General features: G+C 47.2%; 1 protein-coding gene and 1 long non-coding RNA gene across 7 annotated transcripts in view; one reads left to right on the top strand and one right to left on the bottom strand.

Moving 5' to 3' along the window:
* Nucleotides 1-1757: 1757 nt before the first annotated feature.
* On the bottom strand, nucleotides 1758-3119 carry LOC135057343 (paraneoplastic antigen Ma2-like). Its single transcript, XM_063963232.1, has one exon. The coding sequence runs from the start codon at nucleotides 3117-3119 to the stop codon at nucleotides 1758-1760; it is 1362 nt and encodes a 453-aa protein (XP_063819302.1).
* A 15034-nt stretch (nucleotides 3120-18153) lies between these two features.
* Nucleotides 18154-22957, top strand: part of LOC135056344 (uncharacterized) — a 106360-nt gene continuing 101556 nt past the window's right edge. For 5 of the 6 annotated variants that reach the window (XR_010243953.1, XR_010243955.1, XR_010243957.1 and 2 more), the window contains exon 1: nucleotides 18154-18629. This is a non-coding gene — a long non-coding RNA (uncharacterized LOC135056344). The remainder of the gene's footprint in view (nucleotides 18630-22957) is intronic. The other variant, XR_010243954.1, reaches the window with a different exon arrangement.

The raw sequence follows: 22957 nt of genomic DNA, 5'->3' as shown, positions 1-22957 counted from the left end.
CTACTAACATAAGCTATGGGCCGTAACTGTTGATTTTGTTGTTGGTACAACACTCCCCCAAGTCCTTCGATGGAAGCATCAATGTGTAGTTCATATGGTAATTCAGGATTGGCGTATGCTAAAATAGGAGAATGGGTCAGTAGATACTTGAGTCGCTGAAAAGCATCTTCACACTGGTCCGTCCACCTATCCCCAAACTCTTCTTGAGGTTTAAAATACTTTCCATTTGAATGGCAACCTCAACCAGCAGGTGGATATCCCTTGGTCAATTCCGTCAATGGGCGTGAGACTTTTGAATATTGTGGTACAAACCGGCGGTAGTATCCACTGAACCCCAGAAATGAGCGTAGATCTTTTAGATTCGATGGTCTAGGCCACTCTTGTACTGCAGCTATCTTATCCGGATCAGTTGATATTCCTTCTCTGCTGACAATATGACCCAGATATCGGACAGTTGTTTGACACAAACGGCATTTGTCGATAGGCAGCTTCAGACCTCTCCTCTGTAATCGATCTAATACTTTTAATAATCGGTTATTATGCTCCTCCAATGTCCGGCCAAATACGATGACATCATCAAGGTAAACAAGAACTTCACGGTAGCACATGTCTCCAACGATCTTCTCCATGGTCCTCTGAAATGTTGCAGGAGCCCCCTTGATACCTTGGGGCATTTTAAGGAATTCGAAGAAGCCAATGGGACACAGAAACGCTGTTTTTGCACGGTCATCCGGCGCATAGGAATTTGGTAATAACCACAGCGCATGTCAAGAACCGAGAACCATCTACTCCCTTGAAGACAGTCCAAAGCTTCCTCCACTTTAGGTACTGTGTACTGATCCTCAATGGTGCGATTATTTAGAGTACGATAGTCAATACACAATCGAATGTCACCGTTTTTTTTTCGGGCTACCACAATTGGAGAAGCGTAAGGACTTTCCGATTCAGCAATCACCTGATTTTTCAAAAGATGTTTCAAATGTTGTCTCACGTCCGCAAAATCAGCAGGAGCTAACCTCCTAGATCGCTCTCGGAAAGGGGTATTATCCTGTAATCTAATTCGATGTTCTACCTCAGTGGCAGTACCTAAGTCCCACTCTCCAAAGGAGAAAACAGATTCCCTTAATAGCATTTCAGCAATCAATTTATCCCGGTCCTTGGCAGACAGGTCACTTCCTCGGAAACATTCTTCAATCTTGCTGGCAGCATTGACTGAACTCGTTATAGTATAGATGTCATTTTCAAGTATCTCACTAGTACATGATACACCATTGTCAGTCCTTGGAGTAAATTGTTTCATAGTGTCCTGCTGTATACACCACCTAGCCAGAGTTTTAAAGAGATGGGAATTTGTCCCCACTATAATGGATACCACTCCCTGGTCTGATGGAGAGTCTGGGCACACTAACGCCAAAAAAGGAAGGGGAGTTTGGTACCCTGTGCTGTCATCCGTGAATTCAATTTGAGTGGTCACATACCCGAGATAAGGGTATTTTTGGTCGCTCAGACCCCATATCACCAGTCCATCAAAAGGCATTAGTTGTACATCAGAAAGATATTGTCTGTACCAACTTTCCAATATAATTGACACCTGTGATCCACTGTCCAATAATACTTGACACGCTTTTCATTTATTAGAGCCGGTACCATTGGCGCTTTTCCAATTATTCCACTGGGAACTAGGTTGGACCACTGAGTACTCCCCATTGCGCATACATTTATAATCTGGGAGTCAATGCGGGGTTCATCGACGTCCCTTACCCGTTTTCCGTCCTAGATGCTGACCGCGACTCAGTACTGTTCTCAATTACTCTGGTACTTTCGTTCTGTATACATTCAAAGGAACGATGTCCTAATTGCCCACATCTGTAACAAGTGAGGTTTCTCATATTATCTGGTCTTCGACTGAAGCCTCTCCCCCTGCCCAACAGAGGTATCCTGGAATTTGAAGATGATGTATTCTGTAAAGAAATTAACTGATCTAATTTCTTATTTTGTTCCTCTAAAGCTTTTAGCAAGTGTTCATTAACAGAAGGAACTTCAGGGGTAGGAACAATAACTTTGACTCGTTTTAGATTTTTTTCTCGGTTTTCAATTTTCACTTCTTCCAATTTAACTTCTCTTATCAATTCTCCTAAAGTAGGAGGAGGATCCCTGGGCATATTACACCGTAATCTTTGAGCTACAGGATTGGTAGTCATAGCTCCTCTCAATATATACTTTAGTCGCATGGTATCAATTTCTGGGGGATTAATCCCTCCTTTGTCTAACAATTTGTAAAGAATTTTGTCTAAGCGATATATATAACTGGTGAGGGTTTCGGTAGGTTCTTGGTAAGTCTGATTTAATTGAGACAGCAGATCTCCCACATCTTCTAATGTACCAAAAGAATAGTCCAGACCCTCAAAATAGTTTTTTAAGGTAGCATGGGAATTACTTCTCCTAGTAGCATGAATGATTCCCATCGCTGGTCCCCTTAAACTTTCCACAATTCTCTGTTTTTTAATATGCTCCGGACACCTCCACTCCTCGGAATGTTGTACTGCCGCCTCCCTCCATACATCGTAGCTCTCTTCTCCAGTTGGAACTGGAATTACCCCAGAAAATATCCTTAGTCTTCTATATCCCCCTTCGTAATGCCATCTTTCGAAATGGCTAACAACTTTATCCATTACATACTCAACTTGTGGATCTATTTTTTCTTCACCCATGGATGTTTCTTCGGATGTATTACTAGTATTATGGAAACACCCTGCGCTAGTACTCTCAACTTTACTATCTTCTTTAATTATGGCTTTCTCTCCTCCATCTGCATACTTATCCACTGGCCACCTCACTTGCAATCTCCTACCAGGTATCCTTTCTATTAGAATATTAGCTGGGATTACCGACGCATCTAGCTGATTGTCATTACTTATTAAAACGGCACATAGCTCATCACTAACATCTTTCCACTTATCTACAATATGTGGTTGTTTCACTCCATACATTTTTTTTATTTCACAAATAATATCTTCTTCTATAACATCAACAAAATTTCCCAGAATATTCACACTTTTCTGTACATCCACTCCCTTACTTCTACACCAGCTATAGATATCTTCTCCACTGATCTCCATTTGTATCTATTTATTCGTATCTCAGCTCAGTGCCTCCAATATGTAACCCTTTCTTTATTTTCCCTTTAAGTGCCTCCACCCAAACTTTTGGTAGGTAGTAACCTAGGTTATAGGATCAGTTTAGGAAACCTTATGTGTATTATTTCTTATTTTACAGGTGCAGATGTCTACTACCTTCGTTGTCCGGTTCCACGGCTCTCCTCTTAATATCCAGGTAAGTTCCCTCTCAATAATTAGACATTCTTGTCAGTAATAATCTTTACTGCATTTTCTCAAAGGTTAAAGCATTCAAGTTAATAGACTTTGTTCAAGAATCATGTACATTGCTACTATATATATATATATTTATTATCTACATACCAGGATATACTTGTTAAAGATAGCCTTCCTGTAAGTATATATATATATATATATATATATATATATATATATATATAAATATCTAATTACCTGGTATCATACACTGTACTTTTACTGGCGTTCTGATACAATGCTTCCTTAACTATTATTAAGGCTACCTTCGAATAAACTCTCAAATTATACGTTGCAAATTTACATATATAAATATAAAACAATACAACATATCAAATACAATTTGCCATTTCAGTCTGTTCTTCAATTAAAGTCTCTCTATATATATATGCATATATATGTGTATTGAATTAAATCCTCACAGAAGCCGGCTGGTAATATTGGATGTAAATATATATATATATTTTTTTTTTCCTATACGTTGGTAACCAATGAACTAAGGTTATGTCTCCTGAAAGGTACTTGAAATCCTGGTAGTGAATTGGAAACAACCTGAATTGTTATTAAATATTTATGATTACTTGTATCCAAGTAGTTTCCCAGGGTAGTAATGTCACTGTTTTGTATCCACTGAGACTCAGCAATCTGTTACTATGTGTGATCTGACTGATGTTATGCCAGAACTATCCTCCAGATGTCACTATAAGCATTGTTCCTATACTGCCTTAGTATAATCTTTTAATAGTCACGGGAGGAATTGGTTATTGTAAGAATGTAAGAGTCTATCTGACAGTAATATTATATTCCTCTTCTTGTAATTAGATAACTAATCTTTAACTTTAAATGGTGACCAATAAACCTGGAGTTTGCTTGTACTGCAAACCATATGCCTCCTGATATGGATATTAGTTGCTCAGCCTCTGACAAAGTCAATACTGTTCTTAGTGGAAATGATAATACTACACTTTCCTTGCGGGTATGATATCCTGGATAAGTATGACTCTATAAATAAGTCTCCCTGTTGTATGTAGGTACAATGTTAGGTGCAATTTTACACAGACCTTAGACGTTTTCACTATTGACTCCTGTCAATAGCTGGAAGACTTGACGTGTAGCCACTCCCCTTTCTCACTCTCATTGGTGGGCAGTGAAGCTTCAGTTCTTTTCTATGAAGCTCCCCGCTAGGCAGGCACTTGGGAGAGCTGGGATGTACTTATAGGCGCTGTTAAGACCTGACAGCTGAGGTCTATTGGTACTGGCCGGCTGGTTGTCGGGATGCGGCTGCTAGAAGCGACTCCGCCTCTCTTGGTGTTGCCTCCTCTCCGGACCTCTCCAGCGCTTCCACGACCTGTCTCTCTAGGTGCTGCTCCGCCTCTCTCGATGTCGCCGCCTTCCGTGTCGTTCCAGCGCTCCCCCGGCCTGTCACTCTGGATGCCGCTCCGCCTCTCTAGATGTCGCCGCCTTCCGTGTAGTCCCAGCGCTCCCCCGGACTGTCACTCTTGGTGCCGCTCCTCCTTACAGGATGTTGTCAGCCTCCGGAAGTCTCCACCTCCCGGTCTCCGCTCTCTTGACTCGCCGGCAATAGCAGGGGGATAGCGCTCTTCAGTGCTCTACCACCAGTAGTCGCAGCACCCTCTCTTCTAGCGCCCGCTGGTAATTACAGCTCCAATCAGCGGCGCAGAAGAGGAGAAACCGCTCCCATGGCTGAGCACCCGGTCCAATCCCTAATCTGGTGTCTGGCTCTTCTATTTATACTGCTGCCATTAGGGTTGCGTGGAGGTGTTCTTCCCGCCGAGGTCTCGTGAGCCACATGTATAGACATGTGCCCAGGGTTATTCCAGGCACTACATCCTCCAATCAGGTAACCTCCCTATTTCAATCCAGGGTCAGAGCAAAAGGTTACCTCACCAACCATGTCCTGCGTTAGTATTACACTTCACTCTTCCCCTATATCACCAGGGATACTCCATTCAGTCCATGTCAAATAAATTAGTAGAACATATATACTAGTCTCTTTCTATATATACAAGTATATATATACCTTTGACCAGGAATAGACAGTCATGTATAAAAGTATGTACATATATGCACTCATATATGTAGGCCTTCTTATATGAGAATATCATTACACCATAGTAACATTCTGAAGGGGCCCTTGTCCCAATGCTTCTAGAGAGACACTTCTCTGCAGCAGTTGTTAATTTTATGCCATAGTTCATTTTCTGAACCATAGTGGAGCCTTATTTAATGTTATGCCCCATAGTAGTGCCTTAGTTTCTTTTATGAATTGCAGTAGTGCTTACGTTCACCCTATGTCACATTTCAGAGCTGTCAGTACACATTATGCCACACAGTACCCCCAATTCACATTATGATATATAGTGCTCCCCGTTCAGATTGTGCCTCATTAGTGCCCCGGTTCTTATTATATAACATTAAAATGCTGTTCAGTTCATTTTATACCACACTACAATGAGCAGGTCCAGAGGCATACCTAAATATATTGCAGGCCCCAAGGAAAAAGTTTGAAAGGACCCCTACGTACCAACCAGTGGTGAAAAATGTGTATAACATATGTTACTTTGACAGGGAAGGTGGTCCATCTCAGCTCTGGGCCCCATAGCAGCTGCACTGCTTGCACCTATGGAAGCTACACCCTTGCTGATACCATAACATGTGAATAGAAGAAATTATTCGTATTTTGAATGGGGCAATCATTACTATTGTTTTAAAGGAAGTAATGAGTAGAGATGAGCGGGTTCGGTTCGTCGAGATCCGAACCCCCCCGAACTTCACGTGGTTTACACGGGTCCGAGGCAGCCTCGGTTCTTCCCGCCTTACTCGCAAAACCCGATCGGGGGAAAATGTCATCATCCCGCTGTCGGATTCTCGCGAGATTTGGATTCCATATAAAGAGCCGCGCGTCGCTGCCATTTTCACTCATGCACTGTAGATTGAGCGGAGAGGACATGGCTACGTTCTCTGTCTGAATAGCCAAATATCAGCTAAATATCAGCTCAATATCTGTGCTCAGTATCAGTGCTGCATTGTGGTGACCAGTATATAGTAGTACAGTACAGTAGTCCAGTGCTGTTCTCGCTGCCCAGTGTCAGTTCTATTATCCTGAACAGTGCTCAATATCTGGACTCATTATTATCATTGCTGCATTCTGGTGACCAGTATATAGTTGTACAGTACAATAGTCCAGTGCTGTTCTCGCTGCCCAGTGTCAGTTCTATTATTCTGAACAGTGCTCAATATCTGTGCTCATTATTATCATTGGTGCATTGTGGTGACCAGTATATAGTAGTACAGTACAATAGTCCAGTACTGTTCTCGCTGCCCAGTGTCAGTTCTATTATCCTGAACAGTGCTCAATATCTGTGCTCATTATTATCATTGCTGCATTGTGGTGACCAGTATATAGTAGTACAGTATAGTAGTCCATTGCTGTATTTTGCTGCTCCATGTCAGTTCTATTATCCTGAACAGTACTCAATATCTGTGCTCATTATTATCATTGCTGCATTGTGGCGACCAGTATATAGTAGTATAGAACAGTAGTCCAGTGCTATTCTCGCTGCCCAGTGTCAGTTCTGTTATCCTGAACAGTGCTCAATATCTGTGCTCATTATTATCATTGCTGCATTGTGGTGACCAGTATATAGTAGTACAGTACAGTAGTCCATTGCTGTATTTTGCTGCTCTGTGTCAGTTCTATTATCCTGAACAGTGCTCAATATCTGTGCTCATTATTATCATTGCTGCATTGTGGCGACCAGTATATAGTAGTATAGAACAGTAGTCCAGTGCTATTCTCGCTGCCCAGTGTCAGTTCTGTTATCCTGAACAGTGCTCAATATCTGTGCTCATTATTATCATTGCTGCATTGTGGTGACCAATATATAGTAGTACAGTACAGTAGTCCATTGCTGTATTTTGCTGCTCTGTGCCAGTTCTATTATCCTGAACAGTGCTCAATATCTGTGCTCATTATTATCATTGTTGCATTGTGGTGACCAGTATATAGTAGTACAGTACAGTAGTCCAGTGCTGTTCTCGCTGCCCAGTGTCAGTTCTGTTATCCTGAACAGTGCTCAATATCTGTGCTCATTATTATCATTGCTGCATTGTGGTGACCAGTATATAGTAGTACAGTACAGTAGTCCAGTGCTGTTCTCGCTGCCCAGTGTCAGTTCTAGAATTCTGAACAGTGCTCAATATCTGTGCTCATTATCATTGCTGCATTGTAGTGACCAGTATATAGTAGTACAGTACAGTAGTCCATTGCTGTATTTTGCTGCTCCATGTCAGTTCTATTATCCTGAACAGTGCTCAATATCTGTGCTCATTATTATCATTGCTGCATTGTGGTGACCAGTATATAGTAGTACAGTACAGTAGTCCAATGCTGTTCTCGCTGCCCAGTATCAGTTCTATTATCCTGAACAGTGCTCAATATCTGTACTTATTTTTATCATTGCTGCATTGTGGTGACCAGTATATAGTAGTACAGTACAGTAGTCCAGTGCTGTTCTCGCTGACCAGTGTCAGATCTAGTATCCTGAACAGTATTCAATATCTGTGCTCAGTATCAGTGCTACATTGTGGTGACTAAAAGTCCAGTGTCTTGTGCTGCATCTTGCTGCTGTAGGGTGCTGTGGTAGAGTCCTGTCACTGTGCATAGGTCATCATCATTCCAGTCACAGTGGTATCTGGTATCTATCTAGTGGTACCAAATTCCAGACATTACTGCCGTCTAATTCCAGATAAATTACTGGCATATAATTCCACACATTAAAAAATGGAGAACAAAAATGTGGAGGGTAAAATAGGGAAAGATCAAGATCCACTTCCACCTAGTGCTGAAGCTGCTGCCACTAGTCATGGCACAGACGATGAAATGCCATCAACGTCGTCTGCCAAGGCCGATGCCCAATGTCATAGTAGAGAGCATGTAAAATCCCAAAAACTAAAGTTCAGTAAAATGACCCAAAATTCTAAATTAAAAGCGTCTGAAGAGAAGCGTAAACTTGCCAATATACCATTTACGACACAGAGTGGCAAGGAACGGCTGAGGCCCTGGCCTATGTTCATGGCTAGTGGTTCAGCTTCACATGAGGATGGAAGCACTTATCCCCCCGCTAGAAAAATGAACAGAGTTAAGCTGGCAAAAGCCCAGCAAAGAACTGTGCGTTCTTCTAAATCACAAATCCCCAAGGAGAGTCCAATTGTGTCGGTTGGGATGCCTGACCTTCCCAACACTGGACGGGAAGAGCTCGCGTCTTCCACCATTTGCACGCCCCCTGCAAGTGCTGGAAGGAGCACCCACAGTCCAGTTCCTGATAGTCAAATTAAAGATGTCACTGTTGAAGTACACCAGGATGAGGACATGGGTGTTGCTGGCGCTGAGGAGGAATTGACAAGGCGGATTCTGATGGAGAGGTGGTTTGTTTAAATCAGGCACCCGGGGAGACACCTGTTGTCCGTGGGATGAATAAGGCCATTGACATGCCTGGTCAAAATACAAAAAAAATCACCTCTTCGGTGTGGAATTATTTCAACAGAAATGCGGACAACTGGTGTCAAGCCATGTGTTGCCTTTGTCAAGCTGTAATAAGTAGGGGTAAGGACGTTAACCACCTAGGAACATCCTCCCTTATACGTCACCTGGAGCGCATTCATCAGAAGTCATTGACAAGTTAAAAAACTTTGGGTGACAGCAGAAGCAGTCCACTGACAACTAAATCCCTTCTTCTTCTTGTACCCAAGCTCCTGCAAACCACACGACCAACTCCCTCAATGTCAATTTCCTCCTTAGACAGGAATGCCAATAGTCCTGCAGGCCATGTCACTGGCAAGTCTGACGAGTCCTCTCCTAACTGGGATTCCTCCGATGGATCCTTGAGTGTAACGCCTACTGCTGCTGGCGCTGCTGTTGTTGCTGCTGGGAGTTGATTGACATCCCAGAGGGGAAGTCAGAAGACCACTTGTACTACTTCCAGTAAGCAATTGACTGTCCAACAGTCCTTTGCGAGGAAGATGAAATATCACAGCAGTCATCCTGTTGCAAAGCGGATAACTCAGGCCTTGACAACTATGTTGGTGTTAGACATGCGTCTGGTATCCGCCATTAGTTCAGTGGGACTAAGAGAATTGATTGAGGTAGTGTGTCCCCGGTACCAAATACCATCTAGGTTCCACTTCTCTAGGCAGGCGATACAGATAATGTACACAGACGTCAGAAAAAGAGTCACCAGTGTCCTAAAAAATGCAGTTGTACCCAATGTCCACTTAACCATGGACATGTGGACAAGTGGAGCAGGGCAGACTAAGGACTATATGACTGTGACAGCCCACTTGGTAGATGTATTGCCTCCCGCAGCAACAACAGCAGCGGCGGCACCAGTAGCAGCATCTTGCAAACGCCAACTCGTTCCTAGACAGGCTACGCTTTGTATCACCGCTTTCCATAAGAGGCACACAGCTGACAACCTCTTACGGAAACTGAGGAACATCGCAGATTGGCTTACCCCAATTGGACTCTCCTGGGGATTTGTGACATTGGACAACGCCACCAGCAAAAGGCCATTCAAGACTATACATCTGCCTATGATATAGGCAAAGGAGGGGGAATGCACCTGACTAAAGCGTAGTGGAGAATGATTTCAACATTGTGCAAGGTTCTGCAACCCTTTGAACTTGCCACACGTGAAGTCAGTTCAGACACTACCAGCCTGAGTCAGGTCATTCCCCTCATCAGGCTTTTGCAGAAGCAGCTGGACAGATTGAAGGAGGAGCTAAAACTGAGCAATTCCGCTATTCATGTGGGACTTGTGGATGGAGCCCTTCATTCGCTTAACCAGGATTCACGGGTGGTCAATCTGTTGAAATCAGAGCACTACATTTTGGCCACCGTGCTCGATCCTAGGTTTAAAGCCTATGTTCTATCTCTCTTTCCGGCAGACACAAGTCTGCAGATGTTCAAAGACCTGCTGTTGAGACAATTGTCAAGTCAAGCGGAACGTGACCCACCAACAGCTCCTCCTTCATTTTATACCGCCACTGGAGCTGCCAGCAAAAGGATAACATTTCCAAAACCACCCGCTGACGGTGATGCAAGGCAGTCAGGAGCGATAGCTGACATCTGGTCCGGACTGAAGGACCTGCCAACGATTACTGACACGTCTTCTACTGTCACTGCATATGTTTCTGTCACCATTGAAAGAATGGTGGAGGATTATACGAGTGACAGCATCCAAGTAGGCATGTCAGACAGTCCGTACATAAAATGACAGGAAAAAGAGGCAATGTGGAGGCCCTCGCCCAAACTGGCTTTATTTTATCTAAGTTGCCCCCCCCCCCTCCAGTGTGTACTCCGAAGGAGTGTTTAGTGCAGCCGGTAACCTTGTAAGCGATCGGCGTAGGAGGTTACTTCTAGAAAATGTGGAGACGATGATGTTCATCAAAATGAATTATAATCAATTCCTCCGTGGAGACATTTACCAGCAATTGCCTCCAGACGGTACACAGGGACCTGTGATGGTGGATTCCAGTGGGGACGATTTAATAATCTGTGAGGAGGGGGATGTAAGCAGTGAAAGGGGTGAGGAATCGGACGATGAGGAGGAGGTGGACAACTTGCCTCTTTAGAGCCAGTTTGTGCAAGGAGAGATTGATTGCTTCTTTTTTGGTGGGGGCCCAAACCAACCAGTGATTTCAGCCACAGTCGCATGGCAGACCCTGTCGCTGAAATTATGGGTTTGTTAAAGTGTGCATGTTCTGTTTATACAACATAAGGGTGGGTGGGAGGGCCCAAGGACAATTCCATCTTGCACCTCTTTTTTCTTTCATTTTTCTTTGCTGTTTGGGGACTATTTTTTTGAAGTGCCATCCTGCCTGACACTGCAGTGCCACTCCTAGATGGGCCAGGTGTTTGTGTCGGCCACTTGTGTCGCTTAGCTTAGCCATCCAGCGACCACAGTGCACCTCTTTTTTTCTTTGCATCATGTGCTGTTTGGGGACTATTTTTTAAATCGACCATCCTGTCTGACACTGCAGTGCCACTCCTAGATGGGCCAGGTGTTTGTGTCGGCCACTTGGGTCGCTTAGCTTAGTCATCCAGCGACCTCGGTGCAAATTTTAGGACTAAAAATAATATTGTGAGGTGTGAGGTGTTCAGAATAGACTGGAAATGAGTGGAAATTATGGTTATTGAGGTTAATAATACTATGGGATCAAAATGACCCCCAAATTCTATGATTTAAGCTGTTTTTGAGTTTTTTTTGTAAAAAACACCCGAATCCAAAACACACCCGAATCCGACAAAAAATTTTCAGGGAAGTTTTGCCAAAAAGCGTCCCAATCCAAAACACGGCCGCGGAACCGAATCCAAAACCAAAACCCGAAAAATGTCCGGTGCACATCACTACTTTATTCACACCATCTTGTACAGTATGTGTTTTTTATACCTTTATACTTTAAAAAAAATACTGCATGTTTAGATTAAAACGTACTACACTATGGACCCTATTCAGTATGGATCGCATCTGAGATATGATCGCATACTGATGAATTTCGGGCTAGTGCCCATGTGCAGCACTTGGACTGCGTGTGCGTGGCCCGGGAGATGCGTTTGCATCTCAGTGATGCGAATGTCTCTGCATGATTGACAGGCAGAGGCGTTCACAGGACGGTTGGGGTTATTGAAGCGGCATTGCGTGAGGGGTTGGGGTGCAGTGTAAACAGTGGCGGGTCTGGGCTATTTTCGGGGTGGCCACATGACGCCACACATGGCCGCTGCAACGGGAAACATGGACGTTCTGCACCTGCTTTCGCAGTCAGGCTGAATCCCTAATTCAGTGGTGCTATTGCAATTGAATTGCGAACGCATCATTGGTGGTCATTTGCATGCTGAGCGGCCTTGCCCTGTATTAATTAAGCAAAACTGCAATTGAAGCTAAATAAGGTCCTTAGTAGGGAAGTCGGCTGCGGAAGAGATACCGGCTGCTGTCATTTAACTTAATTGATTAATGTCGCTGAACACACGGAACAGGAGGAGAGGTGCCCCCCTTCAAAGCAGGAGCCCGGCGGCAGCTGACTCCGTTGCCTCCCAGAGTTCTGCCTCTGCTTACTTACCAAGTATCGGTATTCTGAACATTCGCATCCCAAGCTCCGGGATCCCGATACCATCTCCCTACCAGGGCCAAAACAGGGATCTATGCTTTCTTATACCGACCATGCCCCTAAACCTGTTATGTCATGACATCCCACCTAGGGAGAGTGGCCTCAGGCTCTACACAGAGCATCCTAAGAATGCTCTGGGCAGCTCCACAAACTGTAAGGTGCCTGCCCAGAGCATTACTTGGATGATTCAGGCAGCTTAGCAGCAGTGCTAGAAGGCACCCTGCAAGCCATATGCAGGTGCCATGGAGTATTGATGGTGCCATTCAAAGGGCCATGCACCCTGTGCAATGGCACCACTCGTACACCGATAGTTATGAACATAATTCCTGCACTTAGGGTAAGATGTACTAAGCCTTGGAGAGAGATAAAGTACCAGCCAGTCATCTCATAACTGCCATGTTACAGGCTGTGTTTGAAAAAAGAAAGGAGCTGATTGGCTGGTACTTTATCTCTCGCCACTTTATGTCTCTACATGCTTAGTACATCGTACCCTTGGTTTGATACCTGTAATCATCATCAGTGCAGACTTACAGCAGCCAGTAAATGTAATGCCTAAAAACAGGTGTATTTACTATTTACACTTACGTCCAATGCTGCATAGAACGCAGTTGTATCGATATACCCTCACTTAGCTTTGCCCCAGTAGGAATGCAACCGTACAACCCAAGTGTAGATGTTGCCCATACTTCTGTGCGCTCAGTGCTAGACTATGCGGAGTGCGATGGCACATAAGATATTGTATGCTCTGCACATAGTAATAGGGTTGAAGACACCATTTTTGCATGATCACCACCTATGTACTCCCCACCTCGTGACTCTGCTTCCTGGCCAGTTGCGGATCTTGCTACGTACTGTACTTATCTGTAGCTAAGCACACACTAAAACCAACTCATAATTTTTATTAAATTACATACAACTGTATTAGTAATGTATTAGTAATGTAAACTTGATATTCCAAATTCCAGCCCCACAATCTAGTGCCCAGTGTGCCGAAACTGGTGCCAGGGGCGACCCGCAGCCGCACACTCTAGTGCCCAGTGTGCCGAAACTGGTGTCGGGGTGTCCAGTGGCCCCACACTCTAGTGCCCAGTGTGCCGAAACTGGTGCCAGGTGAGACCCGCGGCCCCACAGTCTAAAACCCAGTGTGCCAAAACTGGTGCCAGGGGCAACCTGCGGCGCCACAATCTAGTGCCCAGTGTGCAGAAATTGGTGCTAGTGGAGACCCACGGCCCCACAATCTAGTGCCCAGTGTGCCGAAACTGGTTTCAGGTGTGTCCAGTGGCCTCACAATCTAGTGCCCAGAGTGCGAAACTTGCCAGGGGAGACCCGTGACCTCACACTCTAGTGTCCAGTGTGCCGAAACTGGTGCAGGGGGTGACCCGCGGCCTCACAATCTAGTACCCAATGTGCCAAAATTGGTGCCAGGGGCAACCCACGGCCCCAGAATCTAGTGATCAGTGTACAGAAACTGGTGCCAGGGGAGACCCGTGGCCCCACAATCTAGTGCCCAGTGTGCTGAAACTGGTGCCAGGGGAGACCCGCGGCCCCACAATCTAGTGCCCACTGTGCCGAAACTGGTGCCAGGGGAGACCCGCGGCCCCACAATCTAGTGCCCAGTGTGCTGAAACTGGTGCCAGGTGAGACCCGCAGCCCCACAGTCTAAAACCCAGTGTGCCGAAACTGGTGCCAGGGGCGACCCGCAGCCCCACACTCTAGTGCCCAGTGTGCCAAAAATGGTGCCATGGGAGACCCGCGGCCTCACAATCTAGTGCCCAGAGTGGCAAAATTGGTGCCAGGGGATACCCGCGGCCTAAAAACTCTAGTGTCCAGTGTGCCGAAACTGGTGCCAGGGGAGACCCATGGCCCCACAATCTAGTGCCCAGTGTGCTGAAACTGGTGCCAGGTGAGACCCGCAGCCCCACAGTCTAAAACCCAGTGTGCCAAAACTGGTGCCATGTGAGACCCGCGGCCCCACTATCTAGTGCCCAGTGTGCCGAAACTGGTGCCAGGGGAGACCTGCGGCCCCACAATATAGTGCCCAGTGTGCCGAAACTGGTGCCAGGGGAGACCCGCGGCCCCACAATCTAGTGCCCAGTGTGCTGAAACTGGTGCCAGGTGAGACCTATGGCCCCACAGTCTAAAGCCCAGTGTGCCAAAACTGGTGCCAGAAAATAAACTTGCATCCTACATATTAACTGGGGAACGCCTAGGGGAAATAGACTTGGAAAAAGATTTGGGGGTATTCATTGATAATAGGCTTAATAACCGTACACAATGTCAAAACGCAGTAAAGAAGGCAAGTAAGGTGCTAGCGTGCATAAAAAGGGGAATTGAGACAAGGGACTCGGATGTAATCATGCCGCTGTATAAGGCATTGGTACGTCCGCACCTGGAATATTGTGTTCAGTTTTGGGCACCATTGTATAAAAAAGACATCAGTGTTCAAAGGCGAGCTACTAAATTGATTAAAGGCCTAGAAGGACTGGACTATAAGGAAAGACTTACTAGGCTGAATACTGTATGTATACACTAGAAAAGAGGCGCCTAAGAGGAGATATTATTAATATCTTCAAATATGTAAAGGGACATCACAAAGAGTTATCAGAGGAATTATTTATTAAAAGAACACAGTTTAGGACACGTGGGCACTCGCTGCGACTGGAGGAGAGAAAGTTCCAAACGCAACGGAGGAAAGGGTTCTTCATTGTTAGGGCAATCAGGATGTGGAATTCCCTGCCAGGGAAGGTGGTAATGGTGGACTCTGTAATTGGATTTAAAAAAGGAATGGATACATTTCTGAATGAAAAAGCTATCCAAGGTTATAATACTTAAAATATCAACTTGGTTAATCCGGGGGTAACATGAGTTATAGTAGCTAACTAGTCATAAAACATTATTTAGCAAGTATGTAGATTCATCACAACTTAAAACAGGTTGAACACGATGGGCAATTTGCCTCTATTCAACCTCAAATACTATGTTACTATGTTACCTGCGGCCTCAACTTCTAGTGCCCAGTGTGCCGAAACTGGTGCCAGGGGCGACCCGCAGCCCCACACTCTATTGCCCAGTGTGCCGAAAATGGTGCCAGGGGAGACCCACGGCCCCACAGTCTAAAGCCCTGTGTGCCGAAACTGGTGCCAGAGGCGACCTGCGGCCTCAACTTCTAGTGCCCAGTGTGCCGAAACTGGTGCCAGGGGCGACCCGCAGCCCCACACTCTAGTGCCCAGTGTGCCAAAAATGGTGCCATGGGAGACCCGCAGCCTCACAATCTAGTGCCCAGAGTGGCAAAATTGGTGCCAGGGGATACCCGCGGCCTAAAAACTCTAGTGTCCAGTGTGCCGAAACTGGTGCCAGGGGAGACCCATGGCCCCACAATCTAGTGCCCAGTGTGCCGAAACTGGTACCAGGGGAGACCCGTGGCCCCACAATCTAGTGCCCAGTGTGCCAAAACTGCTGCTAGGGTCGACCTGGGGCCCCACAATCTAGTGCTAATGCACACACATTACTAGATATGCACACTCAGCCACATATGCACACCCATAACCACATATGCACACCCATAACCACATATGCACACTCTCAGCCACATATGAACACTCATGACCACATATGCACACCCACAGCCACATATGTACACACGTTACTACATATGCACACTCACAGACACATATGCACACTCACAGCCACATATGCACACACATAACCACATGTGCACACTCTCAGCCACATATGCACACACATAACCACATATACACACTCACAGCCATATGCACATGCATTACTACATATACACACTCACAGCCACATATGCACACACATAACCACATATACACACTCACAGCCATATGCACACGCATTACTACATATACACACTCACAGGCACATATGCGCACCCATAACCACAGATATACACTCACAGCCACATATGCCCACACATAACCACATATGCACACACATAATCACATATGCACACACATAACCACATATACACTCACTGCCACGAATGCACACACATAATACATTTATTTAACACTTTTCTTCTATTACATATACAGTATAATAAATCAGTCTAATATCTCAACCCCCTTTGTACCATTTAGTGGGGACGCAACATACTGTATTGGTACACGTCTTATAGAGCCCCGGGCCGCACACAGTAGCGAGTTGCCTGTATAGGATGCCACCTGCTCAAATGCCCATGGAGACCTGTAGACCCCCCATTCCTTCTAACTTACGGCCAAACACCACACAGAGAGGAGCCCCATGGCCGCGGGCTGCATGGTGCCGGACGCTAATTCCCACATCCGCTGCCAGACACTACACCCATTGCTGCCGGCCGTGTCACCATGTTACAGGATACAGCGCAGGACCATGGCGCTGCTGCTCCCGGAACTCATGTGATGCACAGCAGAGGGAGAAGGAGGAGGTTGGTTGGCTCTGCATGCGGAAGCCAGGCTGCAAGGAGGCGGGTGCTCTACTGCTTAACACTGCCGGTAATCCCCGCCTCCCCTTACATGGAATTGAGAGCCGCTCATTGCTCACTGGCGCACAGTGGTTGAAGTGACCAGAGGCAATGGAAGAGGTGCCCCCTTCAGAGCTGGAGCCCGGCGGCAACCAACTCCATTGACTCCGGTACTTCCGCCACTGTGTCCGTTGTCAGTTCTCACCTGAATTAGGTAATTAGCCACCGTCTATCCTATACCAGGATCGATCCCACTGTGAATGCCCTAGCTTATAGAATATACTGAGGATTTACTGTTATAATTGCATATGTAGATATTTATGCTAATGAAATATCTGGGCAATTAGTACTCTATTGCGGATACTGTTGTAACAACTACGCTGAAGATTAATTGTCATCTTTTTATGTGGATGCTTTTTTTGTCAATGAAACATCTGGGCAATTAGTGTCTTTTGTAGATTTTTATTATAATAAATATGCGCTTTTAAAGAAGGTTTTACCCTATGTTCTACCTATTTCTTTCTTTTCCCGGTACAATTGGGGAGAAAACCCTATTAGAGGAAAGACTTCAGAAGGACATAAAAAAACTGACCCATATACAAGCGCTGGTTAAATGGTATTCTGAGTTTTTTTTTCTTTGCTATACACACACTGACACCTATACATACACTGACACTTATATATACACACGCAACACCTGACACACATATACACATGCTTCACCTGACACACACACACGCGGTAGCTGACACACTAATATAAACATGCAGCACCTGAAACACATATATACATGCAGCACTTGACACACATATACACACGCAGCACCTGACACAAACATACACAGGCAGCACCTGACACACACATATACACGCACAGCATCAGACAAACTAATATATACATGCAGCAACCGACACACACATATACACACATGTGGCATTTAACACACACACACACACACACTCCTATACACGTGCAGCACCTGACACACACATATACACGCGCATCAGCTGCCGCACACATATATACATACGCAGCACCTGACACTCACACAGTGTCGGCGCTACCTGCTCAGCAAAGCCTGCAAAGCAGGAAGGCGCCGGACTCATGAGGCACTTTCCCTGCGCTGCTAGTACTACTTGCTGCCGGCCGCTGCAGCCCGCGCCTGTCACACTGATGTATGACAGCAGCAGCGGCGCCGGCAGCATAATCAGAAGCTGATCTGGTATCAGGGCCCTTCCCTCTACTCCCGGCTCCTCCCCACACCTCCTGTCAAGATAGATAACAGCCAGGCAGCAGTGTTGCCCCCACCCCCTTCGACACAGCAGTCTTCAACAGCTGCTCCCCGCTCCCTCCCCTATCCCCCTTCTCTCTCCCTCCCATCAGTGTTATTTTTGCGGCCTGGGCACTTTTATTTTTTCATTTGTCCTCATAGCAAAGCCGGGCATCCACCTCCCGACGCTCTGCTAAGCCTGCTTCCTGATTAGGCAGGAACAGGAAGGTGGTGCACAACATGTGACTGCACTGGAGGATCGTTCAGACATGAGGAGCAGCAGCCCAGAAGGTCCAGCAGCCAGCCAGCCATTCCATACCGAGGAGCAGTGATTCAGGTACATTCTGCAGCTGACACATGGGGGAGGGGTATAATAGTGTGTGCTGGGGAGGGGGGAGTATATTAGTGTGTGCTGGGGAGGGGGTGTGTGAGTATATTAGTGTGTGCTGGGGAGGGGGGGTGAGTATATTAGTGTGTGCTGGGGAGGGGGGGGGTGAGTATATTAGTGTGTGCTGGGGAGGGGGTGTGTGAGTATATTAGTGTGTGCTGGGGAGGGGGGGGGTGAGTATATTAGTGTGTGCTGGGTGGTGAGTATATTAGTGTGTGCTGGGGAGGGGGGGCGTGAGTATATTAGTGTGTGCTGGGGAGGGGGGTGAGTATATTAGTGTGTGCTGGGGGGTGAGTATATTAGTGTGTGCTGGGGAGGGGGTGTGTGAGTATAGTAGTGTGTGCTGGGGAGGGGGGGCGGTGAGTATATTAGTGTGTGCTGGGGAGGGGGTGTGTGAGTATATTAGTGTGTGCTGGGGAGGGGGGGGTGAGTATATTAGTGTGTGCTGGGGAGGGGGGGGTGAGTATATTAGTGTCTGCTGGGGAGGGGGGAGAGTATATTAGTGTGTGCTGGGGAGGGGGGTGAGTATATTAGTGTGTGCTGGGGAGGGTGTGTGTGAGTATATTAGTGTGTGCTGGGGAGGGGGGGTGAGTATATTAGTGTGTGCTGGGGGGTGAGTATATTATTGTGTGCTGGGGAGGGGGGGGCGTGAGTATATTAGTGTGTGCTGGGGAGGGGGGGTGAGTATATTAGTGTGTGCTGGGGGGTGAGTATATTAGTGTGTGCTGGGGAGGGGGGGGTGAGTATATTAGTGTGTGCTGGGGAGGGGGGTGAGTATATTAGTGTGTGCTGGGGAGGGGGGTGAGTATATTAGTGTGTGCTGGGGAGGGGGTGTGTGAGTATATTAGTGTGTGCTGGGGAGGGGGGTGAGTATATTAGTGTGTGCTGGGGGGTGAGTATATTAGTGTGTGCTGGGGAGGGGGGGGGGTGAGTATATTAGTGTGTGCTGGGGAGGGGGGTGAGTATATTAGTGTGTGCTGGGGAGGGGGGTGAGTATATTAGTGTGTGCTGGGGAGGGGGTGTGTGAGTATATTAGTGTGTGCTGGGGAGGGGGGTGAGTATATTAGTGTGTGCTGGGGGGTGAGTATATTAGTGTGTGCTGGGGAGGGGGGGTGAGTATATTAGTGTGTGCTGGGGAGGGGGGGTGAGTATATTAGTGTGTGCTGGGGAGGGGGGTGAGTATATTAGTGTGTGCTGGGGAGGGGGGGTGTGAGTATATTAGTGTGTGCTGGGGAGGGGTGTGTGAGTATATTAGTGTGTGCTGTGGAGGGGGGTGAGTATTTTAGTGTGTGCTGGGGAGGGTGTGTGTGAGTATATTAGTGTGTGCTGGGGAGGGGGGGGGTGAGTATATTAGTGTGTGCTGGGGAGGGTGTGTGTGAGTATATTAGTGTGTGCTGGGGAGGGGTGTGTGAGTATATTAGTGTGTGCTGTGGAGGGGGGTGAGTATATTAGTGTGTGCTGGGGAGGGGGGTGTGAGTATATTAGTGTGTGCTGGGGAGGGGGGGGGGGTGAGTATATTTGTGTGTGCTGGGGAGGGGGGGTGAGTATATTAGTGTGTGCTGGGGAGGGTGTGTGTGAGTATATTAGTGTGTGCTGGGGAGGGGGTGTGTGAGTATATTAGTGTGTGCTGGGGAGGGGGTGTGTGAGTATATTAGTGTGTGCTGGGGAGGGTGTGTGTGAGTATATTAGTGTGTGCTGGGGAGGGTGTGTGTGAGTATATTAGTCTGTGCTGGGGAGGGGGTGTGTGAGTATATTAGTGTGTGCTGGGGAGGGGGTGTGTGAGTATATTAGTGTGTGCTGGGGAGGGGGTGTGTGAGTATATTAGTGTGTGCTGGGGAGGGGGTGTGTGAGTATATTAGTGTGTGCTGGGGAGGGGGTGTGTGAGTATATTAGTGTGTGCTGGGGAGGGGGTGTGTGAGTATATTAGTGTGTGCTGGGGAGGGTGTGTGTGAGTATATTAGTGTGTGCTGGGGAGGGGGTGTGTGAGTATATTAGTGTGTGCTGGGGAGGGGGGGTGAGTATATTAGTGTGTGCTCAGTGATCGCAAAATGCACGCTACAGCACTCGTGGGACTCACTTTTTAAAAATGAGCGGGTCCTGCAGGACGCGCTGTGAGTCAGAGACCTGTGTGCGCCTCAGCCACTACTGAAATGCTATTGGCTGGGGCGCACACAGGACTCTGACTCGCTGCGTGTCCTGCAGGACCTGCTCCTTCCTCAGTGGCCGTCTCCCCTGTCACTCACCGCTGGCAGCCATTCCCCATCTGAGACCTCTGTCCTTGCCCTGCCAGCAGGAGCCAGTGCAAACAGGCTTTTATACTACCTGTGGTGGTGCTGTGCTCTCCAGCCCAGGACCTTCTTTTGCTTTACTTAAAGCTAACCCTACCGCAGCACCCCTAGACGGTGAGAGACCCTGCTTTTGGACTAAAGTATACCTACACAGTTGCCACTTTACACATTGCCATGTGTGTTTTCATTTAGAATTGTATATACAATATGTATTATTAAATGTTTTTTTTTTATGCCTATACTCTCCTCATACATTAAGGACAGTAATTTGGGGCTATTACATTTTTTTTGGGGTGTAAGTGCCAACACACTTACACCGCCTGAAAAAATAATTTTGGTATCAGGCCTTAGTATGTAATGCCGGCGCACAGGATCTAAAGCATACCTCATCCCTGCCGTTACCCTTTCCCCATCCACTCTAGCGAGCGATCAACTCGGAATGAGGGCCATTGTAAAGAGACATGTCAAAAATACGTACTGATGTGTCCCTTTTCAGTTTAAAGGCTAATTGCGGCAAACACAACTCGTTATTCGCAATAAGCATGCCCGTGGTGTGCATGTATCCGCGATCCATAGGATCGTATTGTGTGTACGCTCCCGCAAACAGGAAGCAGCTTACGTTGCGGCTGCTAGCAGGTAAGATGAGAGTGGCCACATCTGTATTTTTAGGAGGGCGCAAAATGTAAAGTTTGCAGGAGGGCGCCGAACACCTTAGCACCGGCCCTGCTCACACATACACACGCAGCACCTGACACTCACACACACACATACACACACATACACACGCAACACCTGACACTCAGACACATATACACTCGCAGCAGTGACGTGCGGTGAGGTCACTGGTTGGGGAGGCACTGGCAGCTAACAAGCCCCCCCCCCCCCCTGAAAAAACAAAACAAACAAACTGTGGTCCCCCGACACATCAGTAAAACCAGCACTAGGCAGAACCAGCCAGGGGGAGTAATGCCATAGCAGGGGAGACACTCAGTGTGGGGTCCCCCTGCCATAACATTAATCATCCCCCCGAGCCAGTCAGCCCAGGGTTGGAATTCCTCGGAAAGTGGGAACCCCAAAAAATAAAATTGGGGTCCCCCCTCCCGAGCAATAACCAGCACTGGGCTGATAGCCAATGTGCTATGCCCCGCACCCCTGGTGGCGGTGGGTGCGGGGTTCATTGTATGTTAATATTGTTCTTTACAGGTGGCCTACAGGTCCCAGCAAGCCTGCCCCAGCATGCTGGCACTTGGAGAACCACAAGTGCCAGCATGTCCACCTGTAAAGAAAATATTAAAATAAAACACCACACGTCTTAAAAATAAGTTTTATTAAACTGGATCTTCACCTGGGGGCGGCGGCCTTTAAGCTCTATTGCGTGGCCGCCGCCTTCCCAGGGCTTTCTGCGTCTTCACCTGGGGGGCGCCACATCCCCAGGGCTTCCAGCGTCTTCACCTGGTGGGCGGCGGCTGCTAAGCTCTTTTGCATAGCCGCCGCCCATCCAGGACTTCCGGCATCGTCTTTCTTCAGGAGCTCTTCACAGCTCCTCCTCCGCTGTCGGACTGACGCTCCTCTGCCTCGCGCTGACTTATAGAAGTCAGCCGGAGAGGGCGGGGCGATGACGCGGCGAGCCGTGATTGGCTTGTGGCGGCCATCTTGAATTTCAAAAATGACGCTGAGGCGCCATTTTTGAAACTGGTACCGCTCCGCTGCCAAACTCTGTAGGCTAAAGGTAAACTTCTGCCGCCCGCACCGCCGCCGCAACCCGCCGCCCGCACCACCGCCGCATCCAGCCGCCCGCACCTCCTCCGCCAGCGTCGCCCACACAGTGATTGACAGCGGATCCAGTGACGAAACCGCTGGCCAATCACTGTGGCCTCACTGACAGGGACGTGCTTTCATAGGTTGAAAGCACATCCCTGTATGAAAGCGGCACCTCTAATGGTGCCGCTTTCCCATATATTTTCAATGGGCTTTTACTGCCCATGGCTA

The sequence above is a fragment of the Pseudophryne corroboree genome, chromosome 3 (assembly GCF_028390025.1).
Source record: "Pseudophryne corroboree isolate aPseCor3 chromosome 3, aPseCor3.hap2, whole genome shotgun sequence".
Classification (NCBI taxonomy): Eukaryota; Metazoa; Chordata; class Amphibia; order Anura; family Myobatrachidae; genus Pseudophryne; species Pseudophryne corroboree.
This window is presented reverse-complemented; position numbering and strand designations above follow the sequence as displayed.

Excerpts from the sequence above, each read along its gene's own strand:
- LOC135057343 (XM_063963232.1), bottom strand. The coding sequence starts at position 3,119 with ATGGAGATCAGTGGAGAAGATATCTATAGCTGGTGTAGAAGTAAGGGA.